The sequence below is a fragment of the Primulina tabacum genome, chromosome 3 (genome assembly GCF_025594145.1).
Source record: "Primulina tabacum isolate GXHZ01 chromosome 3, ASM2559414v2, whole genome shotgun sequence".
NCBI lineage: Eukaryota > Viridiplantae > Streptophyta > Magnoliopsida > Lamiales > Gesneriaceae > Primulina > Primulina tabacum.
Genome location: NC_134552.1, coordinates 11,769,772 through 11,797,337, shown reverse-complemented (window position 1 = coordinate 11,797,337; position 27,566 = coordinate 11,769,772). Strand labels below are relative to the sequence as shown.

The 27,566-nt window shown below is 32.8% G+C and overlaps 2 protein-coding genes across 6 annotated transcripts; one reads left to right on the top strand and one right to left on the bottom strand.

Annotated features, from left to right (window-relative positions):
- Positions 1-9,355: 9,355 nt before the first annotated feature.
- LOC142540341 (dof zinc finger protein DOF3.7-like) lies at positions 9,356-11,131 on the bottom strand. The gene is made up of 2 exons (XM_075646419.1): positions 10,977-11,131; positions 9,356-10,320 (listed from the first exon to the last, which is right to left on the bottom strand). Exons 1-2 carry the CDS (start codon positions 10,998-11,000, stop codon positions 9,562-9,564), a joined length of 783 nt encoding a protein of 260 aa, XP_075502534.1. The 5' UTR covers positions 11,001-11,131; the 3' UTR covers positions 9,356-9,561.
- Positions 11,132-21,178: 10,047 nt separating this feature from the next.
- On the top strand, positions 21,179-25,415 carry LOC142540339 (uncharacterized). Of its 5 annotated transcripts, none has more exons than XR_012819081.1 (9): positions 21,179-21,314; positions 21,885-23,070; positions 23,163-23,253; positions 23,352-23,509; positions 23,600-23,651; positions 23,791-23,870; positions 23,982-24,075; positions 24,171-24,934; positions 25,015-25,100. XR_012819081.1 is itself a non-coding variant. In XM_075646417.1 (8 exons), the coding sequence occupies exons 2-8, from the start codon at positions 21,910-21,912 to the stop codon at positions 24,701-24,703; spliced, it is 2,169 nt and encodes a 722-aa protein (XP_075502532.1). In that variant the 5' UTR covers positions 21,179-21,314; positions 21,885-21,909; the 3' UTR covers positions 24,704-24,935. The 5 variants fall into 5 exon arrangements, 2 of the variants coding, with proteins under 2 accessions (XP_075502532.1, XP_075502533.1); XR_012819082.1 differs by having other exon boundaries at positions 21,190-21,345; XR_012819083.1 differs by lacking the exon at positions 21,179-21,314 and adding an exon at positions 21,385-21,634.
- The last annotated feature ends 2,151 nt before the right edge of the window (positions 25,416-27,566 follow it).

Genomic DNA, 27,566 nt, shown 5'->3' with positions numbered 1-27,566 from the left:
CACAATAAAAAATAATATTTTTTCGTGGATGACCCAAATAAGTGATCCGTCTCAAAAAATACGACCCATGAGACTGTCTCACACAAATTTTTGCTTATAATTTATACATACTGTGCAAAAGATAAGTTGTAATCTAATTATTTAATTAAGAAATTATCAGCAACAAGTCAAATTCTTTTTTTTTTTAAATTAAATTCTTTTTTTAAAAATATGCATAAAAAATTATTGTTCCCTCTCTCCTATAACAAGGATATTAATTAAGAAAATTGAATTTTTTTGTCATATATATTTGTTGTTTTTTTTTTTCGATTCTGGCCATCTATGATGTTAAATTTCATTGTTAGTCTTGTAAATTTAAATTTTTAACAATTTTAAGCTTTTTTATTAGAGTGCTGATGCCACATTGCACACGTCAACATTATGTTAGTATCAAATCAATGTCGTATTAGTGCCACATCAGCTTCTCGTTAGAAAAAATGTTAAAATTGCAAAGAAAGCAACGATAACAGACTAAAATTGAAATTTAACAACATATAAGATCAAAATCGTAAAAAAAAATATAAATATATAAAGCCAACAATGCTATTTTTCCCCTTAAGTATGACAATGCAAATATGCAATTAAAAAGATATACGTACGATGATAAATTACTAATTGCCAAAAGGTTATAAAGATTTTATTGTTAATAACTCAAAGATCTGTTCAAATGTTTACACAAACCCATAATTAATTACTATTGCTCCACTAATACTTTAGAAACAAATATATATGAAATAATTAATTCCACGACCTAATTCCACGTGATTACCTAATGTTTGGCTCGACGTGGTTGTAATTTAAGCAATCTCGTACGGATCATGTGCAATTTCCATATTACCCTCAGCTGTGTTTTATCTTAACGAGGTTATTTTACGCTAAACCTGAAGTATTTTCATCTTGTGATTTGGTAGAATATTAGCCCTTGGATCATAAAAAAATATGTCAACTTTCAAAAAAATGTGAGAGACTCACGTGATCTAATGATATTATAATAGAAGATAAAACACTCCCGATGTAGCATAATCCAACTCCTCTCCACGTATAAACAATCCAAAATTAGACTATTAGTTGATTCTTGGATCTTGTTCATGAAAATTGGTACCAAAATAAAATAAATAAATAAACAATAACATAAGATGAAGCTCACAATTTCCCTATAACTTATCATGCATGTTTCATGCATTAGTTAATAATTAACGATGTCACTCGATAAGAAAAGAAGAGATTCGAGTGAATGAATCATCATTAAAAACCAAACTTAAAAAAAAAAAGCTCAACCTTTGTGCTTATATATACATACATACATACATACATATATATATATATATATATATATATTGAGGAGATATTGCACCATTTGCACAATCCATATATCTTTTAATCATCTGATCTCTCCCTTCAGAGAAAATTAACTTATGAAGAAGTAGACATGGTGTGATATTGCTTTTGGCTCAACCCGAATCGACTAAACCTAACCCGAATCGACATGGATAGGTTAAAAGTACGTGTTAATCACGTTGAGCCGAATCAATATCACTCTTGTATGCTCCTTTCCCCAATGTGAAGGTGCTAGATCTTCTTCCTACACCACCATGGAAGTTTCCATGTTCCATTACCATTTGTTTATCAAGGTACGTATGAGAAAAAAAAAATTTAACCTTATATATCCCAACTCGAGCATCGGATCCGAGAGGATATATTTTCATGTTTTAATAAAAATTTAAAGTCTAAAAATTCTCGTTTGAATTGGTGATATTAGGCTCAATGAGTACTGAAATTAATTAAATTTAGGAAATATATATATATATATAAATGAAATTTTTAGATTTTTTTTTTTTTTTTTTTGAGGAAGACTGGTGAGTATCTCTTCAACCTCACGAGAAGCTCACTACTGTCCATTGACTCCATCCATACAAGAATAGTCACGATTATATTAATGAATTATTTGTCCTTTTATTTTGATAATTTCATCTGGAAGGAAATTGAATGTATTGTTTAAAAAGTTATATGAATTCCTTCTGCATTTGTCTCTGTCTTCTTATTTGTTAAATTCACTCGGAACACACACATATTCTTTAAAGTAACTTTTAAGTGAAATTATGAACATTATAATTTCGATTCAAAATTTAAAATTATGCATTAATAATTTGTATTTAAATGTTGTATAATGTATATTTTTCGATGCAAAGATGGTAAATCAACACGCTCGACTTCACTTTGATGTGTTGGATTTGGGTTCAAACGATGAAATGATTAATGATATATAATTTACGGATGATAAATCCATATATATTGATAACATATTAATTTATAATTTTAATCATTTGTAAAACTTGAGACAGATGTTGGATAAACGAAGATATGTATAAATTATAATCAATCAATATTCGTATCGAACGCAGTCAAAGTGACTCGAATTTGCATATAATAAAGTTAAGGCATAGAAATTAAACACTCAGAACTCAAGCTCAATATAAAGACAACATATTGTTGACAATCAAGATTCAAGATATGATAGAGCTCGGCTTCATATCAATTGATATTATTTTTTATCTATCAAAATTAATTATTGGATATATAATTGATGGTAAAATTAAATAAAGAATAGTAAAGATCTTATTTTAGACCCAAATATCTTCTCAAATTTTATTATATCCTAAACACATCATTTTATGATTCAATAATAGGAAACTTTTTTATTTTGTACATTCATCAATGTATGTAAGAGAAGAAAAAAAAGAATGGGAAATTGGAAATGAGAAAACCGTCATTCGGGACATCCGATAAAATTGGAACGATACGTAGAAACCCGTCAATAAAATCATAGCAATGTCATTGGAAAAACAACAGGAATACAGAACGCAAAATCCTGGGGGATTAATGGTGTAAGATAATTTATAAGTTGAATACTAAAAAATATACATACTTTCTTATTCACTTAATCAAATTTACAAGGCATATATAGAGCCTTTACAAATCAATCCCATAATTACAATAGGTATCAAATCACTCAATTATAGCTACAAATCAATCACCTATAATTAAACATAATATCCTATCTAATTATACCATGTATATCATATCTAATTATAATATGTATATCGCATACAATATTTATTTATTTATTTAACACTCCTCCTCAAGTTGGGGCATAGATATCCCATAAGCCCAACTTGTCTAAAAATTTTGAGAATTCTCGAATTGAGACAGCTTTGGTGAGAATGTCAGCTAACTGATCCTTTGAACGAATCATAGGTAATTCCACAATCTTCATATCCAACTTTTCCTTGATAAAAAATCTATCCACCTCGACATGCTTTGTACGATCATGTTGTACTTGGATTGTGAGCAATGTCACAAGCTGCTTTGTTGTCGCAAAATAGTTGGATGGGTTGCTCAGGTGGATAACCCAAATCATGCAAGAGAAGTCTTAGCCATAATGCCTCACAAAGTCCAAGAGCCATACCTCTAAATTCAGCTTCTGCACTTGAACGAGCTACAACATTTTGTTTTTTACTTCTCCAAGTAACAAGATTACCTCCTACAAAGGTGAAGTAGCCAGAAGTAGATCTCCTATCATCCATAGATCCAGCCCAATCGGCATCAGTATATGCTTCTATGCTTCGACAGTCTGTATTTTTTTTGAACATTACTCCTTTTCCAGGAGCATACTTCAAATACCTCAAAATGCGCATAACTGCATCCATATGTTGCTTCCCTGGATTATGCATAAATTGGCTAACAATACTCAAAGCATAAGCTAAGTCCGGTCTGGTGTGAGATAAATACATCAATCTTCCTACAAGTCTTTGCTATCTCCCTTTATCAGCTGGTTCTTGGTTTTGTTCAATACATAGCTTTAGTCCTTCTTGGGTAGGTGTGTCAACCGGTTGACATGCCGTCATACCAGTTTCTTGTAACAAATCAAGAGTATATTTTCTTTGGGATAGAAATATTCCCTTATCAGACCGGGATATTTCAATTCCAAGAAAATACTTTAGAGACCCAAGGTCTTTCATCTCAAACTCTTTGAACAAATAATCTTGTAAGGCCTTCCTTTCATCATTATCGTTCCCTGTAACCACCATGTCATCTACATATACAATTAGTGCTGTGATTTTTCCATGTTTCCTTTTTAAGAAAAGTGTGTGATCTGCATTGCTTTGTCGGTAACCAAAGGCTAACATAGACTTTGTAAATCTTCCAAACCATGCCCTTGGAGATTGTTTTAGCCCATATAGTGATTTCTTTAACTTACACACTTTGTGCTTGTTATTTTCATGTATCACGCATCCTGGTGGAATATCCATGTAGACTTCTTCTGATAAGTCACCATGTAGAAAAGCATTTTTTACATCAAATTGTTGTAATGGCCAATCAGAGTTTGCAGCTAAAGATAACAGGACACGAACAGTGTTGATTTTAGCTACTGGAGCAAATGTATCTGTGTAGTCAATACCATATGTCTGAGTGTATCCCTTGGCTACAAGTCTCGCCTTAAAGCGTTCAATTGTGCCGTCAACCTTGTACTTCACAGTGTAAATCCACCGACATCCAACTGTTTTCTTCGCTGGTGGAGGATCAACTAACTCCCATGTGTCATTTTTCTTTAGGGATTTCAATTCCTCGTTCATAGCATCTTTCCACCTCGGGTCAATCAAGGCTTCCTGCACACTGTTAGGAATAGATACAACAGATAATTGATTCATAAAGGACCTGTTTGATTCTGACAAGCGATGGTTGGATACATAATAACTCATGGGATATTTGGCTTTGCTAGACAATTCAGGTTCATACGAAGGTTTAGGAATACCTCTATTATAACGTTGTGGCAACTGTCTTTTGTGTGACTCGAGAACATCATCAACAAGGGATTGGTGTGGTACATACGAAGTAGGAACCATTTGTTCAAGGGACCCGATTTCATCTTGAGATAGACTAACTTCTTTGGCGGTTATGTGCTCATCTTGAGATAGACTCACTTCTCCGTCGGTTACATGCTCATCGGTGCTTAGGTCAACACTTACTCCTTGAATTTGTCCATTTGCTGATGTATCATCACCTATATCTAATGTGCACTCATCATGGTTATCATAATTTAAAATCTGAATTTTCTTTTGGTACTCCCCCTGAAGTTCAGCCTTTGAAAAATACATGGTATCTTCATGAAAGACAGCATCCATTGTCACAAATAAGCGATGAGTTGGAGGGTGAAAACATCGGTACCCTTTTTGGTGTGTGGCATACCCAACAAAGACACATCTTAATGCTTGGGGAGTTAACTTAGTGCGCTGATGCTTGTGGAGGTGTACAAACACCACGCAACCAAATACACGAGGAGGTAGATTTGGAACATCCGGGGCTACGATTGCTTCAGTGAGTGTCTGTAATGGTGTTTTAAAGTTGATAGCGCTAGAGGGAACCCGATTAATTATATAAGCTGCAAAAGTTAGAGCTTCTCCCCAATAAGACAATGACACATGAGCTTCAATCAACAGAGCTCGAACAATCTCCAACAAGTGTCGATTTTTTCTCTCTGCAACTCCGTTTTGTTGGGGTGTGTTGGAACAAGTAGTGTGATGAATTATTCCTTTAGTTTCCAGATACTGTTGGAATTCACTACTATGATATTCTCCACCATTGTCACTACGTAGTACTTGGATTTTTGCACTATATTGAGTTTCAACTATTTTCTGAAACTTTTGGAATATTGAATTGACCTCACTTTTATATTTCATCAAGCACACCCATGTCATCCTGGTACAATCATCAATAAATGTTACAAACCAACGAGATCCACCCAAAGTAGTGACTTTAGACGGACCCCAAACATCAGAATGAATAAGCATAAAAGGAAGTGGACTTTTATTCAATCGCAAGGGAAATGAGACACGATGACTTTTCGCAAGTTCACAGACATCACATCGAAAACTGGAAACATCTACTTTTGAAAATAAACTGGGAAAAAGTTTTTTTATATATCCAAAGGAAGAGTGCCCCAAGCGACGATGCCATAACCATATATTTGTTTTCCTTTTGTCGTACTTACAGTCACCCACTTGTAGAGCTTGTCGTAGGCTTTCGGTACTCTTTGATTCAAGGTCCAAATAATATAGCTTCCCTCGCCTAATACCACAACCAATCTTCTTCTTGGTTTTGATGTCCTTAAACACACAATAATCAGGCCAAAAAGTTATAATACAAGATAAGTTAGTTGTTATCTGAGAAACAGACAGAAGGTTATAGTCTAAAGATGGAACCACCAAAACCGAATCCAAATTTAGTGAATCTGTTAAAGTCATTGGTCCTTCCCCAAAGACTGGGGATGGAATTCCATTTGCAGTGGTGACAAATTTTTGAGCAGAACAATTAAGAGGAGATACCTGTCTAGAATCAAATGTCATGTGATCTGTAGCACCCGAATCAATTATCCATGTTTTACTCATAACAGGTGCATAAATATTTAAAGACTTACCACCATTCTCTGAAGTTAATACCAGTGCTGAGGCTTGTTCAGAGACATCTTTCAGGGTCTGTGTTTCAACAACTGCTGCTATGGATGATGCCTTTTGATTTTTTTTTCGAACGGCTATGATCCCACCATTCTGGATATCCTACCAACTCAAAACAACGACTTTCGGTATGGCCTGTCCTATTGCATTGGTCGCATTTGTAGAAGGACTTGTCAATATCATTAGTCGTTTTCCCATTGTTTGGTCGATTTTGTGGATTCTGAGTAGATCTGTTCCGAGCCACCAAAGCACTAGGTTCAAGAGCTCCAGAATCTCCTTTGAAGGAGGTATTACGAACAGCTTCGCGTCGAACCAACGAATAACATTCATCTAAGTTTGGTATTGTATCTCTACGCAGAATTTCTCTTCGAATAGGATCAAAATCTTCATCTAAGCCAGCCAGAAATATGTGAACTCTCAATCGTTCGATGGATTTGTGGTAGGCTTTGATATCTTCTGGGTCATTCATAACCACTTTATCACGATGATCCAACATTTGAAAAATTTCAGTCAATTCTCCATAATAAATAGAAAGCATTTTCCCGTTTTGTTTTGATGAGAAAGCCTTTTGATTCAATGTGAAGACTTGTAACTCATCACTTCCGTCATAGAATGCTTTTGACAAAGCATCCCATATATCATATGCTGTGGGAAGACGTAAATAATGCCTCATGATTTCTGGTGACATAGACATTAACAACCACCTTTTGACCTTTTGGTTTTCAGCATACCATTTTTCATAGCCTGCATCTGATTCTTTCGGTGGCTTGGTCTTGTTCCGAATGTAGGAGATTTTGTCTCTTTCAGCGATTTGCATTTCTATGAGTTGAGACCATATGTCGTAATTTTGCTCTGTAAGGACGATTCCAGCATTAAACGCTCCTTCAGATTGAACTACAACCGGAATGGATTTATTCACACTAGATTCTGAAGCTTTCTCGCTCATTTTAAATATTAGCACTTGACTTTCGCACAAATCAAGACAAAAGAATTGCAGCGGTGGATTGATAGAAAAGAAATTGAATTGTGGAAAGGACAAAATCTTAGTTTTGTTCCTTATGCTTTGAGACTCGAGCAAAGACCAAGAGGTTTGATGATTTTGAATAGATTGGTATATGTGATATCGAGAGAGATTGAATACAAGCTCTGATACCAAGTTGAATACTAAAAAATATACATACTTTCTTATTCACTTAATCAAATTTACAAGGCATATATAGAGCCTTTACAAATCAATCCCATAATTACAATAGGTATCAAATCACTCAATTATAGCTACAAATCAATCACCTATAATTAAACATAATATCATATCTAATTATACCATGTATATCATATCTAATTATAATATGTATATCGCATACAATATTTATTTAACAGATGAAACCTGGAAAAAAAAATGCAAGATTTATATATTTTTCTAATTAAAATAATGAATATTAATAATAATAAATTTTTTTAAAAGGTGAAGCGTAAATATAAAAATTGTGATGGGCCAACATCTAGAGAGTTTACTGAGTGGGCTGGATAAGTTGTCCAGCAAGATTGAATGTCAGTGGCTCCCATCATTTTTTATTTTTATTTTTGAAAAGGAGAGGAATATTTGCAAAATATTGTTTTTTAATTTTATATGTTCTTGAATGAACAAAAAATAATTTTTCCTACGAAACTAAGATGCTTAAAAAATTATTTTACTTATTTTATTTTTAAGCAATTTTCTTAATGAAAAATTGAGTCAACTTCAATATTAGTGAATTATATAATTTTACATTTGTTGTAAAATAAATTAAATTGGACTAGATGTATAAATACCATTATATATCTTCTACATTTTTTTGACTCATTTATGTTATTCTAAAAATACACTCAAACACCACTTCTAATGGAAGTATTGGTGTTTCCTTTTTATAATTTGGATAATTTATTATGCTTATAAATAAACACGAAGTTACGCAGATCCTTAAGTTGGTCGGGAAGATTTGCAAAAATGTTGATGGAATTCTAATTATATAATTTGTTTAAAGGGAATTTATTTTATAAAAATATTATGCATGCTTAAAGATTATCAAAATCTATTTGTGATTTTGATAATCTATTATGGTCAAATTTTAGTCTTATTATGCTAAATTTTTTGAGTAATGTTAATCATTTTTCTGACGTGTCCCTGATGTGACACTAATACGACGCTGAGGTGTGTAATAACATATCCACACTTTCATAAATGAAGAAAAGACTAAATTTATCAAAAATCAAAAGATATATAGGTAAGTCAAACTTGATAAAATAAAGAACCAAAATGGCATAGAAGCAAAACATACATAACAGAAAAAATGCAATTTTTCCTAAAAATTATACTGTCTTTTTGTTATTTTTGTGACTGAAATCCATATATTTGAAAAATTCATCAATGTTTTTAATAATTGCAACTAAATACATAATAGCCATCATTCACAATATATGGTAAAAAATTCCATTCCACATCTCGCTTGCTTCCTTAATTTAGATGAATTTCCATTCAAAGAAAGCAGGTAAAAGCAAAATATATAACGCATGCACTAGCAATTTCCAGAATATGTCAAAAGACAAAAACTTATGTGAGACGGTAGGGTTGACCCATCTCACAGATAATGACTTGTGAGACCGTCTCACAAGAGACTTACTCATGTCAAAATCGACATCTGCAAAAGTGAAAAACCAGCTGATATATATAAAAGCATGATCTTTACAATTTATAAAAGAATAAATTCTATAGATTTTATACTTCAGATCTAAAACCATAAATCTAAATTCATGCACACATGGCAAACAGAGGAAACCATTTTACATGAAGCAAAATAATAATGAGCATAAAAAAAACAAAGTTAAAGAAGATTAACCAAACACGTGCCAATTATCACTCACATGATTTTTTTTAAAAAGAAATTACAATATCGGAAAATCCACCAAAGTAAAACAGCATATACATCTAAATTTCATTATATAATGATCAGTAAAAATATATTGATCGATTTCACCATAGACCTCTTAATCCAGCAAGCATTCCATTCCAAATATATCCATTCAATTCTTCTTCGCCTCTTTCTTGATCCGATTCTTCATTTGCCTTCAAACCCTCGAAAGGAAGAATAATTTTTGATGAGCTTGCATTGATATCACGATCTTGAATTCCTTGCAAATTCCCATATCTATTTTCTACACAATCTGATGAGAAATTCAAGCATGGCTTAAATTCTTGCGTAGAAACTAAACCGGATGAGTAAATTATCGAGTTGGTATCCTGATCGGCCATAGGCATGGGACTGTTAACAAAAGAACTAATTAATCCCCCTGATTGAGAGGTACTAGGGTTTTGGGGGATGTTAAGATAAACTGGCAGACCAACAAACTGAGACACCCCATTAAAGTTGTTAAAAGGTGTGGACGGATTAAAGCCCGAATTTAGGGTTTGCCCTTCTTGAATCTTTGGATTTTGAGGTGAAACTTTTGGTGGGCTGTGAATTTGAGCTGCTTTTTTCGACGACAAGGATGATTTTGATCTATTCTTTCTTGAACCTCCCCCCACAGGAACATTTCTCAAAGAACCTCCATTAGTCCAATACCTTCTACAGGTCTTGCAGAAGTATCTTGGCTGAGATAAACTGTAGTTATTGTAGTAACAGAATTTTGTGTTGATTGAGTTGCATCTTGGACAGTTTAAAACTTCGTCTTTTGGTGGTCTTTGCTTCTTTTCTATTCCTAAAAGCCTTGAATTATCAAAAACTTGAATACCCTAATCGAGTTCAGGAGAAAATGAAAAAGAAGTAAGAAGAATAAAATAATTTGGTAATCGAATTATACATATATATATACATGCACAAGGCTATAGCTCCGATGAATAAACCGAACGATAGATTGGAGAAAGAGCTCAAGAACACGGTTTTGGGTCACAATATCATGATTGCTAAAAGCTTGATTTAATAGAAATCAGTGCATGATGTTGATGATAAATCAAGAAAGGCTGAAGTTTTTGCTTGAGAATTCATATAAGATAAGAAAGTAAACAAATAGAAGAATCAAAACAGACGATATATAACATGTTAACTAGCTTTTCAACATAAAGCAATATCAATTACATACTGAATCCACTTTCTTTCTTTTTTTTCCTGACAAAAGTGAATTATTTATCAGAAAGTTATATATGATATACTCTAAGATAAACTTGCGCACTATTTTCCAACACACAAACATATCGAGCAAAAGATTGTAATATACAATTCAAAGCAAAAAAGATTGGTGGGGTTTGATGATCTGAACTACTAGGGTAAAGTGATCGACTTTAAAAATGGCCATCAAGAAAATTCTACAAATTGCAAACACATTGAGATCTAAAATAAACCCTAGAAATCCCAACCCTTGAAAGAAGTTTCTTTTTCTTTTTAAATTTACCTCTGTCCACTGAGAAGCATCCATAGCAAAAGGAAAGTAGAAAAGAAATGAAGGAAGAGAGGAAAAAAGATGGGTTAGGGCGTTGAAAGAAAGGAAAGTGAACCACTTTTGTTAAACCAAGAAAGCTACATGCATGAAGGGTTTGTGTTTGGCGTTTCTGTGTGTTTTCTTCCTATAATAGGAGCCCTCTCATGGTGGGGAATCATAGATAAATGCAAGTAGAACAGGTGGGTTTACGTGGACCGGATCTAACATTTCTCAATCAAATCTATTAATTTGAAACAAAACTTAAAATCGAAATAATTTGTATGTATAAATTTTTTTTGGAAAAACTAGTTCTAATTAATGTGGATCGGAGATATATATAAGAACTGGATAATAATGTATGGAAAAAATACAATTTTGGTCATGCGTGTTTATTATTTATTATTTGGTTATATATCTTATCAAATTTCAATTTTAATCATTTATTTTTCGGTTTTTGTCAATTTTAGTAATTTTTCATATCGGAGGTGTTGATGGTGTACTGCACATATAAGCATCATGTCGATTGGCTGACATAAATCCAAATAATTTTTCTCAATTACAGTATGGGCTCTTTTCAAGATTTCGGATTGTTCACCTATATATGTTTCCCCTATTATTGCTAATAAATATGCAAATGAATGGTTTGTATACATCTCCTTTAATTTGTGATTAATGTATTTGGAATTTATATGTTATAATATAATTTTTTCACTTGATGAAGAATGTAAGTGTTGATTAATTTACAAAATACAGTAGATGTGAATACAGAACACCATAAATGAATTAATGAGATATTATTATATGTATTTCAAAAAAATGGCATTGATTTATATTATTTAGGTGACTTTTTTGTGGAAAGTTAATTTTTCAGTGGGTTACGTTCTGACCTCGTTCGATTCTTTCCTTTAATATATATATATATATATATATATATATATATATATATTAATTAGTTAATTAAATCTGTAAGGACAACCTGCCATGGAGACCTTGAAAGTCAAAAACGATGGAACACAGAGCTTGTTTAATGTCTAATCTAGGAGCAAAGTGTGACGCCAGCTAATGGAAATTTGGAAATCCGCAGACGTCACAGTATGTATATTAATTGGTGGACATTAATTATTTGATTTTATTTTAAAAAATTTAAGTATTTTTTTTCTTTTCACACACTTTTTATAAAAACTTTGTTGCAACTATTTTACATTTTTTAAAAAAAATATATAATTAATTGAAGGTTGGCGTAGAACTTATATCATCTTCAACTCATATCCTCTATTTTTCATCTTCTATCCTTCAATTTTCAAAAATCTTATCCAACTCATATCATCTAAATATTATCAAATACTTTATTTCTTTAATTTATTTCAATTTCTACTCATTTCCTCTAAATATTACCAAATACTCTATTTTTTTAATTTATTTCATTTTTGAATACACATGCACACAGATATATAAATTGTGTTATGTATTTCTTTGTCATTAAATTGTTCATTAATTAGTTCCATTTGGTAACTATTATAAATAGTACTTCATTAGAAAACTAAAACAATTAAAATAAAATTTTCAGAATTAAATAAATCAAAATAAAAAATAAAAAATGGACCAAAAATTTATTTAACATTAAAAACAATTAAAAAAATTCTAAATAAAAAAAATTGGCCAAAAAATTTAATAAAACTACAAAAGGATTAAAGGACTATATTGCAATTTTTAGAATGCCAATTTTGTAATTATTTTCATCTCCTAATCAATCATCTATATGAATAGTGATACTCCATTAATGGATTATCACTATTGCATGCTCTAAAATGGAGGAGTTAAATTGAATATGGTTGGAGAAGATTTCTTCCTCTATAATGGAGGATTATAGAGGAGGGTTGGAGATATCCTTATTACCACCGGTGGCTATGTTATATTATTGTTTAATCAGATATATTTAAGTGAAGTGGATTAGATTTAATTCTCACTTAATAAAAAATTAAATAATAAACAATTTCGTTTCATTCTCTTGAATTCTATTCAATATTCATATTATCAAAGTACTCAAGGTGTTCTTGAATACAATTAGGTAGTGTTTATAAATATTTAAAAAAATGATTTTGGATTTTTCTTTTACAAATTTTTGCAGAGATTTGTAAAAGAAAAAATCATAATCATTTTTTTAAACATTTGTAAACTCTATCCTAAACGACATAATTTTGGAGGAGATGAGGGAGGCGGAGAGGGGATGATGATTTCGTTTATATGTATATAGGCCAAAATTTTATCAGAAAACAGCTTATTACAGATTTAAATACTTTCCAAATTGAAATTAAATGCAATTAAACAAATTTGTTTACTTGAATTAATTACAGATTTCATGGAGTAGGTGTACATGCATGCGTAGCTACTCTATTATCTCCTCTGTTAAAATTCTTAATAACCCTATTCCAATACCTTGTTTTGGGACCCACCCGCTGACGAAATTAACGTATTTAATTTCATCTCCGATTATTGTAAAACTCGAGCTAAATACCAAATGAAACAAAAACATACTCTTTTCTTCGTACCAAATGACGTCAATGGATTGAATATCAAACCTACTCAGTCATTTTGATAATTCGGACATTGTCCTCAAATGAGTTCTTCTATGGATCCGATTACCAAATTCTTATCTATCCCTTTGTATAATAATTTGTCTGGAAAAAAAAAAAAGCAAAATAAATCCTCCAAGCACAATAGTTAGCCCATCTACGAATCGTAATGGGCCCAATCATTTCTAGTGGATTCAAATGCCCAAATCCAATCCATATATACTTTTCAAGAAAATGTTGCGAGAGCCCGCCGTGAAAAAGTCATAGGCAAATTTCTGAATTGCCCAATAAGAATGTGGAGAAGAACCAAAACATGATGGTTCCGAAAATTCAAAACGTTGAAGGAATGCCGCCTACTACTAAAATCCCAGTTCTTACAACAGTTGCGTTCTATGCAAGAAGAAACACAAAGAAGTTTGGATCCAAAAAAGCATGCTTAAGCAGTTATTTCGATGAGCACAACAGAATGAAGATGAATTTGTATCATTTCAAATTGTTAATTGTCTCACATCGGTTGGATAAATAACCTAGGAGTTGTATATATGGGCTTGGACAATCTTCTCCCCTTGAGCTAGCTTTTGGAGTTGAGTTAGGTCCAAGTTCTAATCTTAACATGGTATCAGAGCTCGGTTCCACCGTTATGTGTTGAACTGCCTATAATTAAGCCACCCGTTCTGCTCATAATTGGGTCGTTTGTAAACTCCACGCTCCAGATGTTCATTCCTGGCGTGAGAGGGGTGTGTTAATTTTCCCACATCGGTTGGATAAATAACCTGGGAGTTGTATATATGGGCTTGGACAATCCTCCCTCCTTGAGCTAGCTTTTGGGGTTGAGTTAGGTCCAAATTCTAATCTTAACACAAATCCTTATTATCGAAGAGAAGGAACGAGAAAAACAAAAATATTCCTACTCGAACAAGAAGTACACACAACCCAAAATTTTCTTTAAAAAATTTCCAGTGTATACATACATATATATGTATATGTATACATATTTAAAATTTCCAGTATATTTCCAGTATACACATACATATATATTACATAAACAATAGAATTATATTTCATAAGATCTGATAATGATTATTTGATTGATTGAAACCTTGAAGAAAGTTGCATTTCTGAGAAAAAATGAAAAAGAAGCGTACTGCAGACCATAGGTCACTTTTCACTTGGGATTATGGTCCAATTATTATTACAGGACCGGACCACCCTAAAAAAATCGACCTCTGCCAAAATCTTGAATATCTTTAGAGTGGTCCAATTTACACCATGTTACCAACCCTTTAAATGCAGTGCGATCCAATTACTCGATATCAATTTTTTTATGTATGTACATTTTGTTATTTGTATAGATAAATAATTAACTCTTTTTTTAATAAATTTTGAATCTTTTGATGAATCGAAACTTAACTCAAACCCAAAAGTTAGGTCCAAGAAGGAAGATTGTTCAAGTTCATACATACAACTCTCAAAAACCTAATACAGACGATGTGAGATATTTAACACACATCCCTTATGCCCATGAGTGAACAAATGAAACTGTGAAATTTACAAGATATTACTGGTGACTTATAAGATAGTCCAAAACATAACTGTGGGCCGTAGCCAGTATCGGAACTTGTCTCTAAAACCATGTTAAGATTGATACTTGAATTTAACTCAACCCCAAAAGCTAATTCTAAGAAGAAAAACTGTCCAAATTTATATATAAAACTCATAATGACTTTTATCCAGCTGATTTGAAACATTTAACATTATATATTCTAAACTCAAGTGTCATCCCTCGTATAAAATACAAAAGACATCTAGGTTTCATGCGGTTCACATGTTCATACACAGACCTCTTAACTGTTAATACACCGAGGTGGTTGATCTGATTCAATCATTTGGACCCAAATGTCAGCTTCGGATCATTACAATATCTGAACATATATATTCTATAACTTTCTAAAATGTCATTTTTTTTTGTCATACTTGGTAATTATCGTTTATTTTATCATATTTCACGTGTATTCATTAAATATCCTTCATTTTAGTGAAATGATAAGAAAAAACATAGCCCCAAATAGGCAAATACAGTGTCTGCCACGAAGTTCAGATTTGGGTCAGAACCCGGATCTCCAGGAACTGATCCGGAAACCAGGTCCATATGTTTTTGGGCCTAAACACGTGCAATCCAATTATTGCCACTGTTTTTTTTTTTTTTGAATAATCATATCCCATATATTGTATTTATTTGTACTTTCTATTCGGGTAATTTTTATTTGAGTAATTACAGGTCTCACGAATCTTTATCTGTAAGACGGGTCAATCATATCGATATTCACCATAAAAAGTAATACTCATAGCATAAAAAGTAATATTTTTTCATGTATGACCCAAATAATAGATTCGTCTCACAAAATACGACCCGTGAGACCGTCTCACACAAGTTTTGACTTTTTATTTTGTCGGTAACTTTTATTAGCATTTGAATTGAATCAATTTCCTGTTACTTGATATATAAATTTTTATTTTTTTAAAATTATTTTAGGCTTACTATCATAATAAAAAGTTGGAACAACCGCGATCCATATCAAGTAATTTTAAATAAAATTCTAGACGTCTATTTTTTAATATATTGAATTTTTGAATTTTTTTTGGTGAAGGTATATAACGAGGATGATGATTTGAACCTAACTCAATAAACTAAACATGTCACCTACCCGACGGGAGATTCGAACTCGAGATTACTAGTCACGAGGCCTCGCCTTTGTTATAATCCCATGACAACCCAAGTTCTCAAGTATCAATTAGGCCAAATGAAAGAATTTCAATCGAATAATTTCATTTTTCGTTTCATACAAGAACATAATTAAACATAATGCAATATGCATTTAGATTGACACACATGATGACATTTTTCATTTTCAAGAGTAATAGAAAATTCTTGAAAATGAAAAAAGTTAAAAGAGATCTAATTGAATTCAATATATTTTTTTAAAATTTATCACGCAACATGTAAGCTTTGAGTGCAATACAATATCCTGCAAACTAAAATAGTCACATAAACGAACGTAATTGAATAAAATTCTCGAAAAATATTGATCGAAGAATCGAATTTCTGATCATTGATCAAATGCTTACATACTCAAATAAGTCGAAAATCCCTTCAAGAGCTTGGATGTATTTGTCGTACTATTTGAACACATTATTCTAAAAGGGGGCAATTTTCATGTATGCCTTTTGGTTTGTAAACTTTGTCGATCGATTTTGTGTTCATCAGTTGTAAGCGTTTTTTTATCGAGTTTATCTTCTGTATTATATATATATATATATATATATATATAGAACCATCGTCCAAAAGTTCACGTGATTCTTCCTTGACAGCATCTCGACCCATGATCTTATATATATTTGCTTTGTAGTGGTTTCTATCACATGATTAATTATATTGGTTTCTATCACTGAATAAAATCTATACATATGTATATATATATGTATGTATGTATAGCTTAAAAAAGAAAACCAATTTCCATGCATAGAGAAGACGTTGACAAGGGTCATCCATGCTTGCTAAAGACATGGTGGTTAGTGAGTACACATCGCCAATTAATCATTCGCAACCTTATATATATATATATATATATATATATATATATATATATATATATAATCGATATGCCATATTTTTCGTTCTATAGATATTTTATTTGTTTTTTTAAAAAAATATTAATTATTAATATTCATCTATGCATATAAATAAAAAAATAAAGGTAAAAACTAGTGTGAGACGGTTTTACGGGTCGTATTTTGTGAGACGAGTCTCTTATTTGGATCATCCATGAAAAAATATTAATTTTTTATGCAAAGAGGATTACTTTTATTGTGAATATCGGTAGGGTTGATCCGTCTCACAGATAAAGATTCGTGAGACCGTCTCACAAGATACCTACTCTAAAATATAAACGTGGACTCCTGCCTATAATTAAATCAAAGAGCCTAATTCCCACTAATTTGTTGGGTGGCGACGACTCATGTCCCTTATTACACACCACCTTTTGTGGGCTCTTAATAAGATGCCAAACATGGTAGATATAATGGCTCCTCCAGCAAAACAATTAATGGCGTATCATTTTCATACTCACTTTTTTCATATATACATACATATATATACATACATACACATATATATAATCTCGTCCGGAAAAATTGGTTTTTGATGATTTTCGGTGTTCGTAAAACTTTGTTGCGTACTATGTATAGTTCGATGTTAGCATATAGGTAGTAACACCATTGTCAATACATTTTATGAATGCTTAAAGCAGTGCTGATATGATAGTATGAACAAATATGTCCATCATGTGTATCTGTAAACAAGATTTTGACATTATTTTTGTTAGTAAAATGGGAAATAAACTTTAAAATTAAATAAATTATAAGGGTATGAGGCAACCAAGATTTTCACCACATGGGAACTGAAATTCTTACAATGAAATAAGTCAATATATCGACCTATTTTGGAAGTCGTAATTGAATAGATTTTACTCGAAACAGACATCTCGATATACCCAATTATTGTGGCTACCATTAGATTTCAAGAATTGGCGACATATAAATATATGGAATAGTGTCACTATTGATTTATCCACAGAAAAAGCTTCAATAATAATTTATTTATATTTAATTTTATTTGTTCTAACCATATAATTAAATAGACTCTTAAAATTTGTCAAATCATTAGGATCCCACCACTTTGTAAACATATGGTTTGTGTCACGTCGAGGGCCATTGATATATATTATGCCAGAAAATTTTGATGAGACCCGATTATTTTTTAATTTTTTTAAAAAATTATTTTGCAGAATTAATGTTATTTGCCACAGGAATTAGATTATTCTATGGAATATAAATGATCGCAGAGATAACTATTTTTTCTATAATTAATGAGATTGGAACACATCAGGTGTTTCCCTCGCTTTCAATTAATGGCGATTCGGAAAACAGTTTTCTTGATGGTGACTTTGATTTGATATCAAATATTTATATTATTTTTTCATCAAAGATATCTTGAGTAATTCACTAGATATTTTGAGTAAGTCACTTGTGAGACGATCTCACGAATCTTTATGTGAGACGGTCTCACGAATCTTTATATGTAAGACAGATCAACCCTACTGATATTCACAATAAAAAGTAATACTTTTTCATGGATGAACCAAATAAAATATATGTCTCACAAGATACGACCCGTGAAACTGTCTTACACAAATTTTTGCTGCATACCTTTATTTAAAATTCGAAATATAGTAAGTATCATATGATATCACATATTTATTTTATACGATGATTCAATTTGATAAATGTTTGAAATATAAAAAATATTATATATATATATATATATCAAGGAATTGATTGGAACCAATATATAATTGATTGGAACCAAGCCATTTGTTATGTGTATAGATATGTATGTCCACTTTATTAAAGTTGTATTTCTTTATTGGATGCCTTCAATTTAGACCAATAAAAACAATCCTTTTGATTCTTTGAATAAATTAGTGATTCGGGTCGTGTATCTTCACCTGTCCATTGATTGTTGAATGAAATTTGCGACCAAATTATATTTTTTTAAATAAAACAATCACTGTTGTGATTTTGTTTTCTTTAGCTTGGTAATACATATGTCAAATAATTCCATAATATGTACTAATTCACTTGAATATAATGTTGTTAGGATCGGGTGATTGGATAGAAGTGGGTTGAATAAACAATCACATTAGTTTGTCCAAAAATTCGGTCGGATTAACAACTTTGAATTTAGTAATTCTCGCTAAGTCAATGTAGGTTGACTGCTCAGATAAGTTCTGTGTAAAATGAAGCGAAACTGACATATTGAACAATAAAAAATGACTGAATAAGAAAATAGTTGAGTTATCAAAAGTAAGTCGACTGAAATATAAATAACACTAAAGATGTTTCAGGATGTTCGAATATTTGAATAACTCATACGTCACATCTTCTTCCTTGTGAGAAGGATATTCACTAGAAGGTTTCGGAGATTACAACTTTTGTAACAATCCAATTTAGTAGAACTTTATCACTACCTGACCAAAACTCTTATTTTAGCTTACTTACTTAACAAACATTGAACAATAGACTAACTATCAATTTATAAGAATTTCGAAATGAAAATATTAAGCATAAATCCATCCTCAATAATCTGATATAATACTTAAACATATGCTAATAAAATATTGAAAGCAGTTGGGCTGCTGAAAGCTTGAAAATCGAACTCATGCGATGATTCCAGATAGACTGACTCATTTACGAGTTCCTCGATTTATATAATTAGATCCAACGGTCAGCAAAATCAAATATTATATCCGTTCCAAATATGGTAGCCGTCAATCCCATCTTTTTTTCACGCCACAGACAGTTCGTATACTGTAAGTAGAAGGATTTATGATAATTTAGGGACTGTTATTACATAATACTTTATTCAATAATTCAGCTTTGTAACTATGAGCAGTTTAACTGATTATTCAGAGAATGTTTCTTCATTTACTCAACTATCTTTTAGTCCAGTTGGTTTTCAGCTATCAGTTCGGTAGACCTTGATATCTGTTAGGCTTCAAACGGACTTTGTCTTATAACACTTTCAGTTTAGCTCATGTTCAATTCAATCTAATTCAACTCGTTATCATTTTAAATGATTTGAGTTTGTTAAATTACCAATACTTAATTGATCCAACAAATATTATAAAAAATGTGAAACACGTCAAAGCGTGGATGTCAAACTTCAAGCTTTTTCAAATTTAAGAGAGATTATCCCAAACTTAAATATAAGAAAAAACTTTTCCAATTTTTACAATATTTTAATTATTTTAAGTCAAACAATAAATAAAATGATATGAATATCATACTTAATTGACACTTCAAGTTTCTAGGCGAAAACTTGTGTAAGAGGGTCTCACGGGTCGTATTTTGTGAGACAAATATCTTATTTCGGTTATCCATGAAAAAATATCACTTTTTATTATGAATATCGATAGGGTTGACCAGTCTCACTGATAAAGATTCGTTAGACCGTCTCATAAGAGACATACTCAAAGTTCTAAACAATATATATATTTAAAGGAAAATAGTTTTCAGATCAGTATAACTCGCAATAAGAAAATCACAAGCTTTGCGGGGGGTTGCACTCTCAGAATCTAATATAAACAAAATCTGGTATCATAAACACATTCAAAAGTTTAGACTGTTAATTTGGTATATAAAATTGATTATACTACGATCCAATTCTGTACCAATTTTTCATAAATATACAAAAATGATCACCAAACCTATCTTATTAAAAAATAATAATTAAAATGAATAAATTTTAAAAAAATATTCCGGTTGCTTTTTGCTGGATGTAGATTTTAAAAAAATCCGAAAACTACTTCTTATTGCATGCCAGTAAAAATATATATTTTTTTAAAAAAAATAATGAAAAATATCTTAATTTGATGTTAATGTAGCATCCTCGATGTAAAAAAAATAAAAATAAAAATAAAAGTTTCATCCTCCATTATATAATTTATTTTTATTTAACCCAATTTTCTCAAAGGAAAAAAAAATAAAAAAAATTGCAATGTTTTAAAACATTCTCTCTATCTATACCATTTTTTCAGTGCTACTCTTCCACTCCAGAGAGTCCCAAAGCTATCCTTCTCGATCTTTATGCTTTAATGGCTAAAAGCTGAATCAAACCCAAGTGAGAAAATCTTACATTTAAAGAATTTTCGGTAATCTTATCCTTGTTTACAAAGGCGAGCCTTTTCCTTTTTGCTAATTTTTCTTACTTGCTGTTGTTAAAACGCTGTCGGATTGGTGTCTAGAGGCCGAAAGTTGTTATCTTGATACTGGGTTCTCACGTCTTGTGCTGAGTGTAAATGGGGTTTTCCTAGTATTTACGAAAAAAAATGTATATGGGTTCTATTTTCTAGGCTCGTAGTATAAAATGAATCAAACAATTGATTATTTTTTACTTCTGGGAAGGTCACGAGGTATTCATGCGGAGACTAGGTTCAATGGGTGAGGATTGGGATCCGTGTTGGATCTATTGTTTTTGTAATTTGTACTTTTTTTTGTTCTTCTTGTCCTGGTAAATTTATTTAAATAATATTCAATGTTTCTGAAACCTTGATTACCGTGTTGATTGTTTGTTATTTTTTCTGACGTCTGCTGTGCTTTGTTTGTTGTTAAAGGTGTTATATTGGAATGGTATTAGCCACATTTCGTTTCGTACTGTTTGTTAAAGTTGGGTTTCGTTTTCGGATTTCAGTTTATCCATGGGTTGAAGTCTAGGAATGATGGATAGCTTCAGCGTCTTAGCGGAAGGTTCACGATTTTTTGATGCATTGGATCAAATTTCACCAACTTTTGATTGTGTTGATGGTGGCCATGGTTACAAAGATTGGGAATACGGCGTATGGATTAGTAGTCCCCAAAGTATTGATGAACGTCGAAGGAAATTTGTTAGATGGATGGGATTGAATGAAAATGGGTTAGAAGGAGGTGATTCGGTTGATATACGCGACAACAGTGACGATGGTGGTGTGTTTAGAGGAAACGTCGGGAGAATTATGCAGAATAGTGGGGCTGTTCTGAGAACTTCGGGTGTGGAAGACGAATTTTCTTCGAGCCGGTCTTCTTTATCTAGTTGGTCTACTGATGATTTGGATTTGTTCAGCCGAGTGGATTTAAATGAAGGTAGGATCTGCTGTGGGATTTCTGATGGTGTAAGTGAATACTGTGTGGACCAATGGGGAGGAAATAAGAAGCTAGGAAAAATTCGGGACACAAATTCCCGAGTTCCGATATTAGGAGAGTCTAAGAACGATTCTCAATCGCCTAAATTGGTTCAGAAACTTGTGCAAAGAGAGCTGGAGGGAAATGGAAATGCAACAAAAACAATGAATAGGTCAAAGGATAGGTGGTTCAGAAAATTGCGTTCCCTGGCTTGTATGATGAGTCTGAACACGAGAAATGGTACTGTGGAGTCAAATAACTTAAGACAAGGTCGAGAGACTGGGGCTCAAAGAGTTGGAGTTCGCCATTATCGAAAAAGATTGAAAGAACTTTCAGCCCTTTTTGTGGGACAAGATTTCCAAGCCCACAAATCTTCAATATTGGCTATGAAATTTAGTCCTGACGGTCAGTACCTGGCAAGTGCGGGAGAAGATAAGCTTGTGCGAGTATGGCAAGTGGTGGAAGATGAAAGATCCGATACATTTGACGTTGCAGATGTGGATCCGTCATGTGTGTACTTCTCACTAAACCATTTGTCTGAGTTAGGACCTCTTACGGCGCAGAATGATAGTGTTAACAAATCCAAGAATCTTAAAAAAACACCAGATTCGGCATGTGTTATCTTCCCTCCAAAGGTTTTCAGAATCTTGGAGAAGCCACTGCACGTGTTCCAAGGACACAAAGGAGAGATCTTAGATCTTTCTTGGTCAAAGAATGATGTACTGCCCAATCATTGCAAATTTATTTTACATATTGAACTATTTGAAACTGGTTTCTATGAATTAAGGCCTTTTTACTTGTTTTCTCTCAGTGTTTGCTTTCATCGTCGGTTGATAAAACTGTTCGTTTGTGGCGGGTTGGACTTGATCAGTGTCTCAAGGTTTTCTCTCATAGCGACTATGGTATGTACATATAATCTGTAATCTATTGAATTGCCCGAAAATTTAATATTGCACATGGCTCAGAAGTGCTGAATTTCTCAAATATTCATTCTATGCAGTAACCTGCATTCAGTTTAACCCTGTGAATGATGATTACTTCATCAGTGGTTCAATCGACGGAAAGGTTCGAATTTGGGAAATAAATGGCTGTCATGTTGTGAATTGGACAGAAACAAAGGACATAATAACTGCCGTTTCTTACCACCCTGATGGTCAGGTCTGTTTGCATTGCTTGTTTTCGTGTTAACAAGTTTAGCTTATATATCAGGAGACATACTGATTCAGTATATATTTTCTTGTTATAAAGAGCGGTGTTATTGGCTCCATTACCGGAACCTGTCGATATTTTAACATATCAGGTGCTTTTAAGATAATTCTTTGATAATTGTTATGCTTTTTAATTAATGCTTTACTGGGAGAGCCCTGATTTTGTCACTAAATCGCCATTTACATGCTGTGACTAACAAGTGTTGGATGAAATTATGTTGATTCTATCAGATAATCAAATTCTATTGGAAGCTCAGATATGCTTAGGTGGTAAGAAGAAATCACCCTGTAGAAGAATAACTGGCTTCCAGGTTGCTGTTATTAACTTTCAAAGATTGCTAATCTGTTTTGAATTCGTTTCAGTTTCTTTTTTTGGTAAATTCTTTCAATATTCCTACTAATTTTGTCATTCTGTGGAGCAGTTTTTACCACAAGACCCGAGCAAACTATTGGTAACATGTGCCGACTCACAAGTCAGAGTTCTTAATGGGATGGATGTGATCATCAAGTACAAAGGTACGCTCTTGATTCTTGCATGTTGTTCGACGACTTGCATGATAATATAAAATCACGCATTTTGTGAAAATCAGATTATTTTCTTTATTATTCAGGTCTACGAAATGCTGGGAACCAGATCTCCGCTTCATTTACTTCAGACAGCAAACACATTGTCTCCGTGTCTGAGAATTCAAATGTCTATATGTGGAACTACACCTGTGCCGGTACATCTACTTGGTCGCAGTCAAAATCCATTAGGTCCTTCGAGAGTTTCCCCTCAAATGCCTCCGTTGTCATACCTTGGCCCGGCCTGAAAATCAGAAACTCAGAAAGCCAGTCGAAATCAAGAAAACACGATACTCCTATAAATTCATTGCCTTTTTCACCATCCACTTATTTCTCTCCGGGGCAAGAATTTTTCCTCGAATCAAACCCAAAGGGATCCGCCACTTGGCCTGAGGAAAAGCTTCCAACTACCATTTCTCGGGCTGCAATGTCTCCAATGTGTAAACCTCAGTACAAACTTCTCAAGACTTCTTGCCAGAGTTCATCAACTTCTCATGCATGGGGTCTAGTACTTGTTACGGCAAGTCGGGATGGAAAAATAAAATCTTTCCTCAATTATGGTTTACCGATTCCCCCATAACCCAAGGATCTGTAAATATCTAGAACTTCTGTGCGATCTACCTTGATGGGCATGTTTTTTGCTAGTCGTTTCAATCTAGGCTGTCACATATTTGAAAATCCGTTGACCGGCCCCAATCCATTTTCTTGCTCTGTATTGAAGGTCCCTTTCAAATTCTGCACACAAATTGAAGTTTGTATAGGCGACGACAGTTGGATGGAATCAAACAATCCATTTAAAGAAATAGCTGAGGTTTGCGTTATCAGTATGCAGCTTTCAGTATGTTTTGTCCATTCATTTGTTAATGCGATATATTTTTGCCTCTGGGCCAGCAAAGAAATGGAATCATGTGTTACGAGACGTCAGCTAGAGACTGATATGCACGATGGAATTGCTCGCGGGACCTCGAAGAATTTGTGCCATTTATTCTTTCTGGTGGGGCTCCGAGAGCAAAGCCGGTGGCTGAGATTTGTTTGGGGAAAATTTTAGTGGGGAATCCCATATTTATGTTATGTTGGTTGGTCTGAATTATTAAGAAATTTGTCTGCCATTTTTTTTATCACGACTCAGAAGGTTGCTTCCACGGCTCGGGGAGGGGCCGGGAGACGTTTTCCAGCCGAGTGGCCTATGATTTTGTCTCCGGGGGTAACCAGTTTTTGGATCGCTTCTGGTTGTAGCTTTCAGAATTCAGAAATATTGCAAATTTAAGTGATTTTTTGCTAATAAATTTTTTTAATGTTATAGTCACATTTTTATGTGTGAGTAGGAGTAACTAATTTCTTCGTGTGTTGACTTGAAGTCGTTAATAAATGGGCTAATAAAGAAAGAAAGAAAGAAAAATCTTAAAAACTGCTCAATATTTTTTTCAGAACAGGTCTATTGTGAGACGGTCTCACGAATCTTTATTTGTGAGACGAGTTAATTCTATCGATATTTACAATAAAAAGTAATACTCTGAGCATAAAAAGTAATATTTTTTCACATATGACTCAAATAAGAGATCCGTCTCATAAAATACGACCTGTGAGATCGTTTCAAATAAATTTTTGTCTTCTTTTTTAATACAAGGTTGAATGTGTTTGCTATTAAGAAAATAAAATATACGTGAGCTTATTACATTTTTAGAGTTTTTTTTAATGTTTTTTAAACTTCTGACGAATATATTACATTAAATCCTACATAAATTTGTACGAATCGAAATTGGGGCCTTGGATTCTGTCTGGAGTGTGATTTGGTAACTAGACTGATTTTTCTGTTCATCTTACAAGGCAAAATTCAAAATGAAATAATTCGTAAAAAAATCAAAATAAAATAGTCGATTGCAATTCTAAATTTGTTTAAACCTGACTAGGTGATTTAGAAATTATAATAAACATCGTAATTAAATTTTACTGTTAGAATTAACAAGTATAATAATAATTTAATCTAAAGCTGGAAGCGGTTGCGCATATCTTGTGCTTGCCTTGTTTATTACTTGTATGATTAATTATAACTTTAAAAATCAAAATTAATAGCTAGGGACATAAAAATATAGTCTCTTGTGAATTATTGGAGCAAAGCACGTGATGCGAGGACCCGGAAGATACCCACCAGACAATTCAAATTGTTGGTAGAATTTTAAAACACAATGTCTTCTCAATGACGACAACAATAATAATAATAAGCGTTCGAATATGTTCGAGTTGATAAAATAGTTAAATATTTGACACATATTAATGAATTTGATTTCTCCAATTAAATATTTTTTCGGACAAACATATTGCACATAATTTGCCTACGGCGACTTATCAAACTAAAATATTTTGCATATTATTGCATTAGTATGAAAGTTTACCTAGTGTACATCGAATTATACTTACATGTTATTCGACAATTATTATATGATACCCCCGGGGAGGCGCAAGTCATAGGTACTGGATGATCCCGGATCATGGATTAGGTCATGACAAGCTTGTCGGGCAAATGAATGCTCGAGACATCATCTTTCCGGGCTACCCAAAACCCGGGCTTTCAGACGAGTCTCGGGAGATGGTCCTTTACCCGAGTTACCTCGACAATAGCACCACACTCGAGTGCACAAGCCTGTGATACCTTATCTCGGTAATCATTATTATCAAATCATAAGGATTTGACAAGACAAAAGGGACAGTTGGGTGTCAGAAAAATAGGGTATGAGCAACCATTTTGCCATAATTAGTAAGTGAGCACTGAAAACAATGTCATCATTGATTTTCTTCTTATAAATACTAGGTTTTATATAGCATTTACATTCACATATATATTGCCAACATCATTTACTCACTAGATTTTTCATACACCATTGGCATATTATTCTCTTTGCTACATTGATTCTCTTCGTTCACCTGCCGACTTTAGCATCGGAGTGGTCACGCCAGACGTCTCTCCGACGCCCATTCACGTGATTATCTTCGTGTTTGCAGGTCATCACCAGCCCTTCCCGAGGGAAAAACCTCTGGTTTGGACACATCTCGTTGTGCTCTCATTCCCCATTAATTGTATACCCGATCCAATAAATTGTCCAACAGCTCACTCGATTTACCCGGATCACACATTATTATATAAACAAATAAAATCAAATGTAGAACGAAATTGTAGATACAGCGTGACGGCAGTAGTCGTCGTCCCCCACCCCTATTCTGAGGTAAATGAACGTGGATATAGTGAATTACGTTGAATCATACTGCTTATTAGTAGACTTGACCCTATATCATGAAAATCAAATCAAACAACACCATTTCGATCAACTTTATTGCCCTTGACATTTCAAGCAAAAATAGTTGCATGATTGGTAAGATCCTCGAAATGATTAAATATAGGTACCTTACGATTCCATTACAAAATATATTAGACTCAAATTTAATTA

Bases quoted from the DNA above. Each gene is read 5' to 3' on its own strand.
- LOC142540341 (XM_075646419.1), bottom strand. From the start codon at position 11,000: ATGGATGCTTCTCAGTGGACAGAG. The intron at 10,321-10,976 runs GTAAATTTAAAA...GAACTCGATTAG, and splicing joins ATGCTTCTCAGTGGACAGAG to GGTATTCAAGTTTTTGATAA.
- LOC142540339 (XM_075646417.1), top strand. From the start codon at position 21,910: ATGATGGATAGCTTCAGCGTCTTAGCGGAAGGTTCACGATTTTTTGAT. The intron at 23,254-23,351 runs GTATGTACATAT...CATTCTATGCAG, and splicing joins TTTCTCTCATAGCGACTATG to TAACCTGCATTCAGTTTAAC. The intron at 23,510-23,599 runs GTCTGTTTGCAT...CTTGTTATAAAG, and splicing joins CTTACCACCCTGATGGTCAG to AGCGGTGTTATTGGCTCCAT.